Source organism: Crassostrea angulata, chromosome 2 (assembly GCF_025612915.1).
Source record: "Crassostrea angulata isolate pt1a10 chromosome 2, ASM2561291v2, whole genome shotgun sequence".
NCBI lineage: Eukaryota > Metazoa > Mollusca > Bivalvia > Ostreida > Ostreidae > Magallana > Magallana angulata.
This window is the reverse complement of record NC_069112.1, coordinates 80987351-81003642: the sequence shown is the minus strand read 5'-3', so window position 1 is coordinate 81003642 and position 16292 is coordinate 80987351. Positions and strand designations below refer to the sequence as shown.

Below are 16292 nucleotides of genomic sequence, written 5' to 3'. Positions count from 1 at the left end.
TATATAATATGTAGTCACAAGTCAGACATATATAGGATGTTATCTTTATCATTTGTTATTATAATGTAAGTACATATTTATATATAAACATTCAACATCACATACTCAAATATAAATACATTACATGTCTGTTGAATAATTGACTCATCACATATATATTTGTTTTTCAGTAATAAATGAATTAATTAATTAATACATGTATATATGTTAATTATTTATTTTTAATGATAATTGATACATTATAATAGACAAACATTGCTGTAACAATCATTATACAAGATGTGATTTTTGTAATCAAATGTTCCATCTGACTGTTTGTGTCTGATGTTTGTAGATCTGAATCCAGCCACTGCTGATGTGATGGAGTCACTGAGTGAAATCCCAACCACAGGGACAGAAAAACCACAGCAAGGAAACCAGTGTCTGCTGAAACTGATGTCTCCCCCCGAGTTACTTCACTCTCTCACAGTGACAGGTGTCCGTCGTTGTTATCACATTTCCTGTGTGACATCAGACCGGGTCTGGGTCAGTGATTATAGAAACAATATCATCTTGACAGACACAACAGGTGTCCCTCTACATCGTGTGGCGGATTCATGTAGTGATTTATATGGATTACACACAGTGAACAGTGAGAGTGAACTGATTTATATAGATAGGAATTCTAACATCAACAAACTGTCAAAGGATATGAAAACAACCACCACATTTATAGAGAGAACAGACTCTACATGGAGACCACGGTGTGTGTACTGGTCGCCGTCCACTGGGGATCTACTGGTCGGGTTGTATATCTATAGGGCAGTGACAGGCAAGGTAACCCGGTACAACCAGAGTGGACAACTCACACAAACCATACAGAACGACAACACAGGTATGGGACTGTATAGTGGACCTAACTATATAACAGAGAACAACAATGGGGATGTTGTGGTGTCTGACTATGATGATGACTTTGACTATGTCTCTGGTGCTGTAGTGGTGACAGAGCGTGGAGGAAGACATCGTTTCTCCTACACAGGACATCCATCAGGATCACAACTATGGCTACATGGAATCTGTACTGACGCGCTGTCAAACATACTGGTGTGTGATCTTAAAACCAAAACAGTACAGATGTTAGACAGGGACGGTCAGTTCCTGTCACATCTACTGATAAGACCATCAGGGATATTCAGACCACACAGCCTGAGTTATGATGTCAACACTCACCGTCTCTGGGTCGGATCACGGGACAACAACACGGTGGTTATATACAGGTATATCACCAGACAGGACGCTCTGACAGGTAAGTCTGGGTCATTATCATTCACATTAATTAGATATATATATATAACTAAGACACACAGTCCGTGTTAATTATCAGTCAATAAGATACATGTAAGACATGTTTATCTGTGTGTTGCTCTGTGGTTTGATTAATCATGTTAATTAGGTAAATAATAAAGCATGTATCAATGTATCAGTTTGACCTTTTAATTTGTTCAGTTCAGTTCTTTATTAACTTTAAGCTATACAGCTCATCAGTACAATAAATATAAACAATATACACGTAGATGCGTATGTGTATATTGTTTTATATTTATTGTACTGATGAGCTGTATAGCTTAAAGTTAATAAAGAACTGTGTGATAGTTTGCCAATATAAACAGCTCATTGTTACAGGGTTAGCTGTATCTATTTCATTAATTAGATTTACAGTCACATTTAAGGTAACTCCGTACCTATAAAATCATGGGTTCAAAGTTAAAAATTGAACTTTTTTCTAACTTATTGGACTTAAATTTCATAAAAAAATAAATAAAATATATATGTATCCATACTATTTAAGATGTAAGGTAATGAAAACCAAAGGCTGAAATTATCATCTAAAATCACACTTTTTTTGTTTAAAAATTAAATTTAAGTGGATGGATACTTGTTTGTCTATTTAAATTTTATTGCTTACTATGCCAGAAAACTAAAATGAATTTAAAAAAAAGAAAAAATTGTTTACATTAGTAAAATAATAGCATTTAGATATATCACTTAGAGAAAAGTAGAAAAGAGTTATTTCCCTTTGTCATTATTGAATTATGTCGAATATAACGATGAAAAACGCTTATTAAATATCTCCAAGTAAACAATGATTTGAGTTTTTGATGTGCACCTATGATAACATAGAAATTACAAATCTACTTGTAAGAATTTTAATGAATTCATGGTTTATGTAAAATGTATGACGTCACAGGAGGGTGGATTTACTTTAATTGTATTTAGTTAATTAGAATAAATGGTCATTGTAATTAATATGATGGGGCATGCAATTGTAATTTGTTATTTTGTCACAAGTTAATGAAATTGGTTTAATTAATTAAATAGGTAAATATTAAAGCATGTGTCAATGTATTCAATCTTAACTTTTAATTTGTAGATGTAGCTCTATCATTACATAACATGTATGATATTGATTAATTAACAGCTAATTGATGACTTGTAGATGAACACACACCCCGTCCTGATGAGAACCCCATGTCCAGCTCAACACCAGCCGTAGAATGGAGATAGCTTGGATATTGACAGGTTGTAAATGTTTCTGTACAAATCCAGTCTGCTCTCAAAACCACACATGTTGTTTGTCACTTTGTTCAACATCTGCAGCTGAAATTGACCTGTGTATAATTCACATGGACTGTAATACTGACTCCTGTTTATTTCACACTTTGTGATCATCCAAACATGGCTGTCTGTTGCTGAGTGTGGAATGTTATACACATTTCACGTTGCTTAAAATGAATTATCATCAACATAAAATAAATATTTATATGAAGTCTATAAAAACTGGATGTAAACAAACAATGAATGATTAAAATTTGTAATAGATCTCTATCAATTTGTACATTTATGGTTATCATACCTCCGCTCTGAAGGAGAGGGGGATTATACTGTTTTACCCTTGTGTGTCTGTCTGTCTGTCCGCCCTTTTGTACATCCGTCTGTCTGTCTGTCTGTAAGAAAAATTTCTGTCCAATGTTTCTCAACAACTGATCGTTGCCGGTGCTTGAAATTTCTATACACTCTTTGTTTAGGCATGCTCTACGTTGGAATATATGTTTGTACCTGTTAAATGACGACTTTTGTTTATTTTTTGCCTAATTTTTCAAACAAATTTTCGTTAAGAATTTCTCAGCAGCTATTGCTTGAAATTTTAACACATTCTTTGTATAATGCCTTGTGCATAGTTAACCCGAACACGAGCACTTTTCTATCAACTTTATTCGTGCGTACTTGTGTATGTAGGGCAAGAAGCTACAATATTACAGAAAGGAAAAATATCAGTACATATATCATTACTCAAAAAGCATGTTCCGCAAACACAGAAAATACTATAAATGTTTAACATTAATGCAATACACAAATAACTATTATGTGTGTTTACTCATTACAATACTATGCACCTTTATCGATACTTATAAAAACTTCACTTAAGATGTAAGTACTACGGTATCTTAGAAAAGACTTTAATGTTATAACAAATGAGAATTGATATAATAATTAGTAAACTTTGATTAAAACAGCAAATAATTTGTAAACTTACATTTGTGACCTGACTGCAAACTACAGATACATTGGCGGTAAAACTGCACGGACTAACGCTCTTCAGTAAAGAAGTCAAATATATATACCTTAGAAATTAATTGAATTTCGAACCCGATGGAAAAAACAATATTGCCTATCGTAACAGCACACTCCCCGCCTAATATTAAGTAAATATTACCAATAAGAAATTGTATAAACTGATAGAATTCATAGCGGAACGCTTTCAAACAAAGATAGTGCAGAAATTTCATGAAACATGAATGCAAAATATATTCCCCATGGAACATGGGTAATAATCATACAAAGATACTTCAAAAATATCATTATGGAACATATATGCAAATTTTATATCTTCACCATGGAACATGGTTAAAAACTTAAGTTATGGACACTTGCAATGATCATATGAAATTTCACATGGTTCAAGAACAATCATTCATTGTGGAACACAATCAAAGATACACTATGGAACATAGTTACCAGTCATCAGATGTGGAGGTTCATTGTAATTTTGTGGAACACAAATTTCACGATCAACAATTCAGCATCACCATTTCACTAATAGGACGCGTGTACATCACATTTTGTCCGTCTTTATGGACGCGAACGCGAGCTTTACGAACTTTACCATCGCTGCTTTGGTAGGTTTCTGTTATGACACCAATAGGCCAGTCTGTTCGATGTACTGCACTGTCTTTTAAAAGAATAACGTCACCGACTTTTAAGTTTGGTCGATCATCTCTCCATTTCCGTCTGGGCTGAAGGTTCTGTAAGTAATCTTGTCTCCATTGTTTCCAAAATATTTCGGAGAGAACTTGTACATGTTTCCACTGGGCGCGGTAAATATCTTTGATGTTATCACTTTCTGGTAGCACAGGTAAGTAATTCACTTTTCCAGTTAACAGCATCATAGGGCTAAGAACTAAAGTTGAATCCGGGTCAGATGAAATCTGCACTAAAGGTCTTGAATTAATAATAGAACACACTTCTGCCATAAACGTTGTCAAAGTTTCATGTGTTAATTGTTTGGAATTAAGATCAAGTAATATCGCATCAAGGATTCTTCTTGTCAGACCAATCATCCTCTCCCAGGAGCCACCCATATGCGAAGAATGAGGAGAGTTAAATATCCAAACTGTTCCATTTTCACGTAGATGTTTTTTAATCGGACCAACATTCAGAGTTTGCATTCCTAATTCATCTGCTGCTCCTACAAAATTTGTACCCTTGTCTGATCTAAATACTTTGACCGGTCCACGTAATGCTTCAAAGCGTCGTAAGGCGTTGATAAAGGAAGAACTAGACATTTCTTCTATTACTTCGATATGTATGGCTCGTGTGGTTAAACAGCTGAACATGATGGCCCACCGTTTATTGTTTATTACTCCACCACGTGTTTTCCTTGCTAAAACTGTCCATGGACCGAATGTATCCACTCCTACTGTGGTGAATGGAGGACCAGGAGTAATTCTGTCAGAGGGTAAATCAGCCATTTTCTGTAATTCGAATTTTCCACGAAGTTTTCTACACGTGACACAATTGTGAATAAATAAAGAGACACCTCACGTTTTGCACCAATAATCCAGAGGCCATTCTTTCTAAGCGCTCCCTCTGTAAAATGTCTTCCTTGGTGTCTAACTGAATCATGGTAGAATCGAATCAGGAGTGTTGAAACATGATGTTTATTTGGCAAAATTATAGGATTGATTTCTCCAGTAGGTAACACATTCTTCACATTATTAAGTCTCCCACCTACGCGAAGTAAACCTTCACTGTCAATGAATGGGGAAAGGGTTGAAATCCGACTATCCTTTGAAACAGTTTTACCATTTTGTAGAGTTCTGTGCTTGAAAGACTTGATGACGTGTCTTAAACAGGCGACAAATTTGATAAAGGTTTTCCATTTAGAAAATTTCTATGCAAGTTCAGTTATACAGTTCTTTAACATCTTAGTGGTGGTTTTCATGACTTGTACATCTGGACGTATTTCCTTGTCATCCTGTGGATCTATTAATGGGAAGTCATAGTTCTTATCAACCTCATTTTCTTCATGTTGTTCTAAAAGCCATTGAGGTCCTTGTAACCATTCACTATTCTGTAGCTATTCACTCGAAAAGTTTCCTCGTGTCGCACAATCGGCAGGATTTTTATGGGTCGGTACATAATTCTACTGGTCAGTAGAACTCACTTTTAAAATTTTGCTCACACGATTTGTCACATATGTATAGAATCTTTTTGATTGGTTGTAAATGTATCCAAGGACAACTTTATTGTCGGTGTAATAGTTCACAACATTCGGTTTTACATCCAATTGTTCTAAAACAGTTCGTCCGATTTCTGAAGCAAGGACGGCTCCACAAAGTTCTAACCGTGGTATTGTATGTCCTTTCATTGGAGCTAGTTTTGCTTTTCCCAATATAAATCCCAAATGACTTGCGTTGTCATCACCAGTGATTTTCAAATATGCAGTTGCTGCAATCGCTGTTTCTGACGCATCACAGAAGACATGTAATTCAATGTTGTTAACACAACTTAATGAAACAGGTAAGTACATCCTAGGAATTCTCAAGTCTTGTAAACACTGTAGAGATGATTTCCACTCTTTCCATTTGTGATCTATTGTGGTTGATAATGGTTGATCCCAATCGGCACCAACTGATTGTCGAAGAAGGATTTTCCCGGACAAGGTAATAGGTGACAAAAAGCCCAACGGATCAAAAATGCTATTCAGGAATGAAAGTAACCCTCTCCGAGTGTTTGGTTTTTCACTGTCTTGAATTTCAAACAAGAAACTGTCATGATTAAAGTCCCATGATAAACCGAGACTATGCTGTAGGGGTAAGACTGAGTTTTCTCTAAAGTGTACATCTCTAAGGTTCTTGTTCAAGTCCTCTTCACCGAAACTATTCAAAATCTCTCTATCATTCGAGGCAATCTTGTGTAACCGTAAATTGCGATTTTCTTTAAACACTGTTTTGGTTCTTTTAATTAAATCTATAACTTTTTCACGGGACGGTGAGGACACTTAACCATCATCTACGTAAAAGTTTCTATTTACAAAGTCTTTAACATCAGACCCATAAGTGTTTTCACAATTCTCAACAGTTTTTCGTAATCCATATGTTGCTATGGCAGGAGACTGTGCATTTCCGAACACGTGAACGCACATTCGGTATTCAATAAGAGGAAGATCTGGATTATTGTTTTTATACCAGAAAAAACGAAGAAAGTCTCTGTGTTCTTTTTTCACGTAAAACTGGTAGAACATCTGTTCATTATCAGCAATTACAGCATATCGATCTCTGCGAAAACGCAATAATATTCCTATAAGACTGTTTGTAAGATCAGGTCCAGTCATCAACACTTTGTTCAGAGAATGTCCTTCATAGACTGCGGACGAATCGAACACTCCTCTCACTTGATTTGGTTTTTTAGAATTGTATACACCGGAAATGGGTAAATACCACATTTCAGTGTTGCTTTCATGATCGAGTACAGGAGCTATTTCTGCAGCACCACTATCAAACACTTTCTTCATAAATTCAATAAAATGAGTCTTTTTCACTTCATTTTTCTTTAAGCTAGCTTCCAAAATTTGAGCTCTTCTCCATGCTTGAGATCGGTTGTTTGGCATCATGGGTTTCGGAGAACGAAAAGGAAGCGGAGCAATCCATTTTCCATTTTCATCGTTCTGAAATTCTTCATCCATAAGTGAAAGAAATTTACGATCTTCTACAGACAAACCAATTTTGTCATCATCAGGGGACTTTTGAAACAAAGTGTCATATGTGTCTAAAGCTTGATGTTCTTTCACTTGAAAATGATTTTCACATGGATTGAATTGTGTCGTACGTCCATTGTTAAGAACGGAGGTTTTCATCACACGAACAAGGTCTGGGCGATGAACTTTTCCGAGACATACATCTCCGATTATGACCCATCCTAATCCTAGCTTTTGAGGGAATGGAGTTTTCTTTGGTCCAGTAATCTGATGAAACACATGATGTACTTCTGGAACATCTCTACCAATCAATAGTTCAATGTTTGCATCTTTTTCTATTGGTGGAAGCTCATTGACAATTGAATTCAAATGATAATGAAAACGAGCAACATCTGGAGTAGGGATTTCCGATCTTTCATTTGGTATATCATCACATTCAATAGTTATTGGAAGTTCATATTGACAATCTTCATGCACTGATTGAACACACAGTCCTTCGATTCTTCTTCCTGTCATAGTTGTAGTTCCTGAACACGATGACAGAGAATATTGGGTGGAAGGGCCCTGAACATCCAGACGATCGCAAAGTCTAGGAGAAATGAGTGTTCTATTGCTTTGATCATCCAGTATAGCGTAGACTTTTATGGCTTTGTTAGGATTTTGACGTAGAAACACATTCACTAACACTATTTTCCCACAAGAACGTCCTAAAGAGGGTTTGTCACACAACACAGTACATCTTGAGGCAACGTTTTCTGATGCGTTATCCTCCCCGCCATTCTCTCTGACAGTTGAATGTTGGTTTTCAAAAGAGTTCGTTTATCTGTCAACATGCATCAATGTTCTGTGATTATTACTGCCACATTTTTCACATTTCACTTTAACGTTGCAGTCTCTGGACATATGATTTGTTGATTCGCAACACTTGAAACAAATGCGCTTTTCTTTCAAAAACTTTCGTCGTTCTTCAAGTGGCATTGATAGAAACTGTCTACAACACAATAATGAATGTTCAGCTTTATGAATAGGACAGCGTTTCATCGTTTCTTGTTGAACATATGTTTTCCGGTTCAGAATACTGTCTCGTCTATTTCCACATGCAGGTGTTGAACTTGGGGCGATACGCGGGTTGTCATACACAAATGCTGGATCATTTTTCACTTCACTCATATCTCTAATGAAGTCAATAAACACAGACAGTGGTGGAAATGGTACTTTATACTGTTTCTTGTACGTTGAGGCACGAGTTGTCCATTTTTCCTGAAGATCGTAGGGTAGTTTGTTGACGATAGGATTGATCCCAGAGGAAGTGTCAAAATATGACAACAGTTGTGAATAATTAGCATCAGATTTCGTAGATTCTAACTCTGACAATATGTCCAATAAATCATAAAGTCTGTTCATTTCTTTACTTGAAAGTTTTGAAAAGTTGTCTAACTTTTTCTTTATAGTTGCTTCAACCATCTCTGGGCGCCCGTATCTGTCGTGTAGACGTTCCCATATCCTCTGAAGTCCTCTTTCAGGTGTATGAACATTGGAAGCACGGATACTAGAAGCAAATGTGCTGGAGGTTGGCCCCAGCCACTTTACAAGCAAGTCCATTTCTTCAAATGGTGAAACATTAAGTTCATTCACAATGCTCTTAAAACTAGTTTTCCACACAATAAATGTTTCAGGACTATCATTGAACTTGGAAAATCTGGTTAATAGTTAAGTCTTTCTTGAGGAGAAATTGCACAAGTCCTCCAAGAACCGAGTCGTCTTGTACTGTGCTGTGTATTTGAGAGTTTGGATTGTTTGGAACAGGAGGATCCTGATCATAAAATCTATTTGGCTTTGGTGTTGCCTGAACTTTCAGTTTTTCTCTAGGTTTTTCTAAACACAATGATTCGGCATAAAATGGTTCCTTTTCTTGTGGGATTTTGTATTCACAATATTGTTCTTTATTCAATTTTGTTTTCAAATAGAGATCTTCAATTGGTTTTGGATCACTAAAATGTTGCGACACATATTGTTCTGTTAAGTCCTTTTTGTTAACAAAGGATCGTTGAGAGGATGCACTAGATGATTCACTGTCTGAAATTCTCTGTGATAAAACTTCAGCGGATTCTAATTTTAATGCTTGAAGGCGAGTTAATACTGAGGTAACTACAGTCTCTTTTCTTTCAAATTCAATTTCACTTCTTCGGATCATTTCTTTGTCACTATTTCGAGTAAGAAATAACATAAAATCTTTGAACACAGCACTGTGCTTGGTAGGAACTCTCTTCAACTCATCTTCTATCTTCCTAAGTCTCTGTAAATCACCAACTTCAGCTTTGTCCAGATTTATCAATAAATCTTCCATTTTTGTCCAATGTTTTTGTAACTTTTTTTGAAAATCATGAAGCTGACTTTGGTAAAATCCTTTACCTGCTGCCGTTTTTGTTCGTGCTCTTGCTCCGAGTGATTTCGGGATGGCATCGTTAATTTTCTCATCTGCTTCATGAAGAGTTTGTTGATCTTTCTAATGGTCTAACTGTCCTATATCAGGATTCTGCTGAATTTCAGTTATCCCTGGGTCAGGGTCTCTGACGTTACCTGGATCAGGCTGTTCGTTTTGTCCTGGATCAGGCTGTTCGTTTTGTCCTGGAGCAGGTTTCTTTTCCTCCAACAAATCAGGTTCCCGTACAGTATCTGTTTCTCCTGGATCAGGGTTTGATGCCATGGTATACGAAATCTTCTTACTATAATGCCTTGTGCATAGTTATCCCGAACACGAGCACTTTTCTATCAACTTTATTCGTGCGTACTTGTGTATGTAGGGCAAGAAGCTACAATATTACAGAAAGGAAAAATATCAGTACATATATCATTACCCAAAAAGCATGTTCCGCAAACACAGAAAATACTATAAATGTTTAACATTAATGCAATACACAAATAACTATTATGTGTGTTTACTCATTACAATACTATGCAACTTTATCGATACTTATAAAAACTTCACTTACAATGTAAATACTACGGTATCTTAGAAAAGACTTTAATGTTATAACAAATGAGAATTGATATAATAATTAGTAAACTTTGATTAAAACAGCAAATAATTTGTAAACTTACATTTGTGACCTGACTGCAAACTACAGATACATTGGCGGTAAAACTGCACGGACTAACGCTCTTCAGTAAAGAAGTCAAATATATATACCCTAGAAATTAATTGAATTTCGAACCCGATGGAAAAAACAATATTGCCTATCGTAACAGCACACTTTGATTAGGCATGCCACACGCTCGGATCTATTTTTGTACTTTTGGGACGTCAACTTCCTGTTTAAGTCGACTTTGCTAATTTTATATATTTACATCAGAGCGGGGGTATTCCTAGTGAGCATTGGCTCACAGATATCTGAGTAATATCATGTTGGTGTTGATCATTAACTACATCATTCATTAGTCTATTCTGTTTCTTGTAGATGGGCCAATTTTACCTGACCACGAGGGGAGAAAATAGAACACCTTCCTTGAAATCCTTACAGAGGAAGACAGAAAACAGACATTGGATACGAAGACCACTCACTGCAATATGATGTCATTATCTTCAAGTACGCACTGACCCGAGTCACTCATGTCACCTATTACAATTGGTCTTTATCTGTCATCGTGTGGTGTGTGTCATGCATCTTTCCTTTACAATTTTACATGTTGAACTTCCTCTTGAAAACTACACGGCCAATTGTTACCATATTTGATGTGAAACATTGCTACAATAAGAAGAATTTAGATTTAATATAACTGGATAATCCGCTGAGTGACCGATATCTGGACTTGTTTTAAATAACGCGCCATTATTGGAACTTGTGTTCTGTGTACATGAACTATACAGTAATTAGTTATTATTCTGTCTTATCATTTTATTTTACAGTAAGTTATCTATTTAAAATAGTAATTTGTCATTTTACATTGATATCAATTGTTTGAACTGAGTTTTCTAAAGGAGAAATCCAGCTATTGAAATGGTGAAAGGGGCACGCCGGCGGGCAGTTGCGAGAAGGGTACCCCTATTGTACTGCAAATCAATTGTACATATATAAGAAATTTTATGTTGTTGTAAATTTATATTTAAAAATACCAGCTGTTGAACTTGGTCAATTTTACGCAGAATATTGTATATAGGTTACCCCCATTGTACGGATAACTCTTCATACAGTTTTTAAGATAGGTAGTTGTTGTCTTGTAGATCAATTGTACATATATCAGAGATGTGCATATAACTTGGATTTATATTTTTGATTATTTATGTGTACATACACTCTACAGTAATTAGTTGTTATACTCCCTTACATGGCTTATCAATTATATCTTAGTATGAGTGTAGTAAATTCTCACCTGACAGTATGTATTTAATTCTTTTGAATGCTTTTATAATACCCTGTAATTTAGTGATGGGAAAAAGATGTTACTTAAAATTGGGGCTTATATCTGATGATTTTTTATTTTTCCTATTTGCAAAGAATAAATTTGTTTATTGATTAAACATCATATTCAAAGGGGAGTAACTCAAATTTCAGTTCTTCAGTTACAAACGAATAAAGAGTTATTCCCCTTTTTGTAATATTTTTAAGTTTAAGTTTCATCTTAGAACTGGTTGTTGACCCCTGACATGTTTTTCTCTGAAAGTTAATTAAATATCAGTAAATATAATTATAAGATTTTTAAAAACGCCCTTAATAAGAATATTATTGGTGGATTTAGCACATTTCTTTATATTTATCATGTAAATAGAAAACTCGTGTTTATGTAAATAGTTTTTGAACAATATTGTAACTAAGTTAAAGTGTACTGCTTTTTTTTTCTTCAAAATTTTTTTTCCTGTCTATTTACGTTAACCATGAAATACATAATACTTATATACACATGGTTTTTGGTGAGTTGTAGCAAGCTATAGATAGAACTCAATAACTGTGATATTTATTCATATATTTGTCTTTTTTCTTAGTAAGACAGTACTGTAATATTTGGAACAGAAAAAGAATATGATACAGTAACTTTATGTACAAGAACAAGACAATTATTCATTGGGACGAACCAAATAACTGACAAACCAATCTCCTTTTGGATTCACTATAGTAAGATGTTAATAGATACTAGTCAACAGCAAGTTACAAAATGAATTTTCAGGCATGTACTCAAAGTTGTTTGAAGAATTTTATTTTGACTGCTGGGTTTATTCTTGGTATAATTATAAAAACCGTTATTTTGATAACATACCTGTCCTAAGCTGAAGATTAATCCATAGTTGTAACATGATCGTGCAATGAATTATGTTATATAAACTTTACTATTGTGAAGTTGACAATGGTTTTCGAGGGGTGTCAAATTCAACAGTTACCCTCCTAAACCGGCTTTATTTATTTTATTATACTGAATGTCGTAATTTAAAAAAAATCCAGCTTTTATATAGAAATGCAGTGAATGCTACGGCGAACCGTACGCGCATAATTTACGCACATGTATCAATTCGTTGTTTTACCCGTTGCCTTTCATGTTAAATACTGAAATCTAGTTAGTCAAGACGCAGTTGATAATCCGTTCTTTCACTCTCAGCATTAGCAACAGACCTTACAACGGGTAACACAACGACTTGTTACATGCGTATAAATTATACGGGTACAGTTCGACGTATAATTCACGTCATTTCTACATAAAAGCAATTGAGTTTTCTTTTAAATGAAGACATTCAGTATAATAAAAAAAATAGTGCCAGTTTGATGGAAACAGTTGAATTTGACACCCCTCGGAAACCATTGTCAACCTCCGCTTCGTGACAGTTAATCATGGTTTTCTCAGGTGTCAGTTTAAACTGTTACCCTTCCAAACATGCACTATCTATATAATAACATATCATGTTACACGGAATGAGGAACTTTTACGTTTAAAATGTTGCCCTGCAATATAACGGCATACACATGTAACGTTAAATAAAATAATGCACTTTAACCGCATATATACCGTCACACGCAATCACGCAATTTACGCGTACACTTCTACACGCAATCACGTACTTTAACACATCTACCGGTACATACAATCAATCACTAAACGCATAAACATACTTTAATGCACATACCGTTACACACAATCAACACTTAAACCACATATACCGTTACACGCAATCGCACACTTGGCTCATAACCGTTTGTTGCAATCACGCACTTTAACACATATACCGTTTCACACAATCACACACTTTAAATACATACAACCACACACTTGAACGCATATTCCACTACATGCAATCACACATACCGTTCATACAATCAAATAATTTTACTAAAATACTGATACTGGCAATCACTTTAACTCACATACTGTTACACGCAATCAAACAATTTACTACATATACCATTACACGAAATCAGGTACTTTACTACATATACCATTACACTTTAACACATAAACTGTTGCACACAATCAGCTACTTTTATACATATACCGTTACACACAGTCACGCACTTTAATGCACATATGTCGTCACATGCATTCACACATTTTAACACATAAACTGTTGCACACAATCAGGTACTTTTTTTTTTACATTTAACGTTACACACAATCGCGCACTTTAATTCACATATATCCTCACACACAATCACACATTTAAACACAAATTATGTTGCACGAAATCACACAGTTTAACAAAAAAAAAACGTAACTTGCAATCAGACGCTTTAACGCATACATTATTACACACAGTCAGGTACTTTAACACTTATAGGTTCCAATTTGCATTCAGGTAATTGAACATACCGTTTCTTGCAATTACGCCGCACTTTAACACATTCTGTTACACTCAGTCACGCACTTAAACGCATATACCATTACACGCAATCATACACTTTAACACATAAACCGTTGCACGCAATCACACACATCAACACTTATACCGTTTCATTCAACCACACACTTCACCATACCGTAACACACAATCACACACTTTAACACACACAATGTTACTTTCAAACACACATTTTAACGCATCTTTCGTTATACACAATCACACACTTTATCACATATACCGTTACACACAATCACACACTTTACCACACACAATGTTTCATTTAATCACACATTTTATTGCATCTTTCCTTACATTCAATCACAAATTTTAACACATATTCCGTAACATGCAATCATACACTTTAAGGCATCTACCGTTACATTCAATCACGCACATTATGTGCTTATCACAACACTCCCTATGTATTACGCTGATAGCAATATTCATGCTTCACCGCATCCAACTTTTCAATTCACACAAACACGAAACATTGGACGAAATGATTTTCAGAATCCCGTTTTGAGCAAAAATTATAAAATGTTTTACGGTGTGACCGTTGGGGCGAGCGCAGAAGGAACCACACATCTGTCATCATTGTTAAATGCAACCCGTAGTCTTGCCCTAACCAAAAACTTTGGCTTTGTCTCGAAAACTTTTTCCACCGCAAGGAACCCGAAATTATCAAACTTGTATTCCAATGGCCCCTTCCATTCTATTCATTACAAAATGACGTGGCTGCACGTAGATCTTATAATGATTAGACTTTTCTTTCTTAATAATTTTTTGTCACCTACCTAACGTATGCATATATGATTGGATCAATATGACAATAAATTTAGCATGGAACTTGCATGTGTATTTACTAAGCAAAAAAAAAATCATAAAAACAAAACTAATCAGCCAAATAGTCACCGTTAACACTAATACTGAGTATTTCCTACATGATCCAGTACATATGCTTGATCCACCTCTAAATGTATCGCGGGAAATTAAAACGCGAGATCTTTGTGACGTCATAGTTAACATTCTTTTGCGCTCGACAGTTTTCGTAAATTGTCGGACAAATTCGGAGAAGAAAATGACGTCATATGTCAGCAAAAGTTCAGTTTTTTTTACGTAAGCTTATGTGTTGTTTACTGTAATGTTTTTAGAAGGATTTTTTTAATTGTTAAATGAAAATGATGTATGCGATGTAGAGGTAAGAATGTGCCGTAGAAACACTTTCTGTTCCACCATGTTGCTATGCACCGCAAAGGATCACTGGGATAGTAGAACGTTTTCACCTGGCCTCATAAAATTTTCTTTGAACATTGTGCAGATTTCAACTCGAATTTCCTCCGTTCGTACACGTTGTCTATGGAGCTCGCTACGCGAGCGGCGCTTCGCGCCGCCTCGCTGCGCTCGCTATAACACCTACTTCACTGGTAAGCAATATCCAATGAAAGATGAAGCAAAACAGACTGAAATCCAGCCACACATATCTCAAAATTCCTCAATCATTGTGGAACGTTTTCCTGTGTCATGCTGTTTTATCACCGCACATGCGCAAACTACAGACTGCAGATCGTGCTATGACAGCATAGACTTTAGAAAACAGGGGTATTTTTGTAAAAACTGATAAAAACGATGATATAGTGTTACTTTCTTGGATATATTATTGCTTATCTTCTATGTTAGATATAGTGACGCCGGGATCTTCAATATAGTGTTGATGTATCATAGAAGAGAAAGGACCACAAACCCACTAGCTTGTGCTAGTAGGAGCGCGGCAGTCCTTAGCCTTTATATGCACGCTATTACATTATTCCCCCTTTTTTGAGATATCTCACACGAGATTCTGTAAATATCTCCACGTGGGTTATTTTGTTTGGCGCCAATGTAATAGAAGAGGAGGAAGGACCACAACTAGACTCGAACTCGGGACCCTTCAGTTTAAGAACCAACGCTCTACCGACTGAGCTAAAGGGTTAACCCACTAGCTAGTGCTAGTCTATTACATTGGCGCCCAACAAATATATCACAATTACTCAAGCATTATAACACTGTGTGAATATTCTTGTGTTATCTACATAGAGAAGATACTTCACATACGTCAATACAGAGATGTCAAGATACGTAAATTAAAAGGATAAAAGCCCTGATTTATTTAGGTTTTTATTTTCTTGAAAT

At 35.5% G+C, this 16292-nt stretch overlaps 1 protein-coding gene across 8 annotated transcripts in view; it reads left to right on the top strand.

The window, feature by feature from the left end:
• Positions 1 to 16292, top strand: part of LOC128171010 (uncharacterized) — a 555905-nt gene that overhangs the window by 203978 nt on the left and 335635 nt on the right. For 4 of the 8 annotated variants that reach the window (XM_052836772.1, XM_052836773.1, XM_052836774.1 and 1 more), the window contains one exon: positions 335 to 1288. The exons of the other annotated variants lie outside the window; for them this stretch is intronic. In XM_052836772.1, the coding sequence (XP_052692732.1) occupies positions 335 to 1288 (954 nt within the window). The remainder of the gene's footprint in view (positions 1 to 334; positions 1289 to 16292) is intronic. 8 annotated transcript variants of the gene reach the window in all.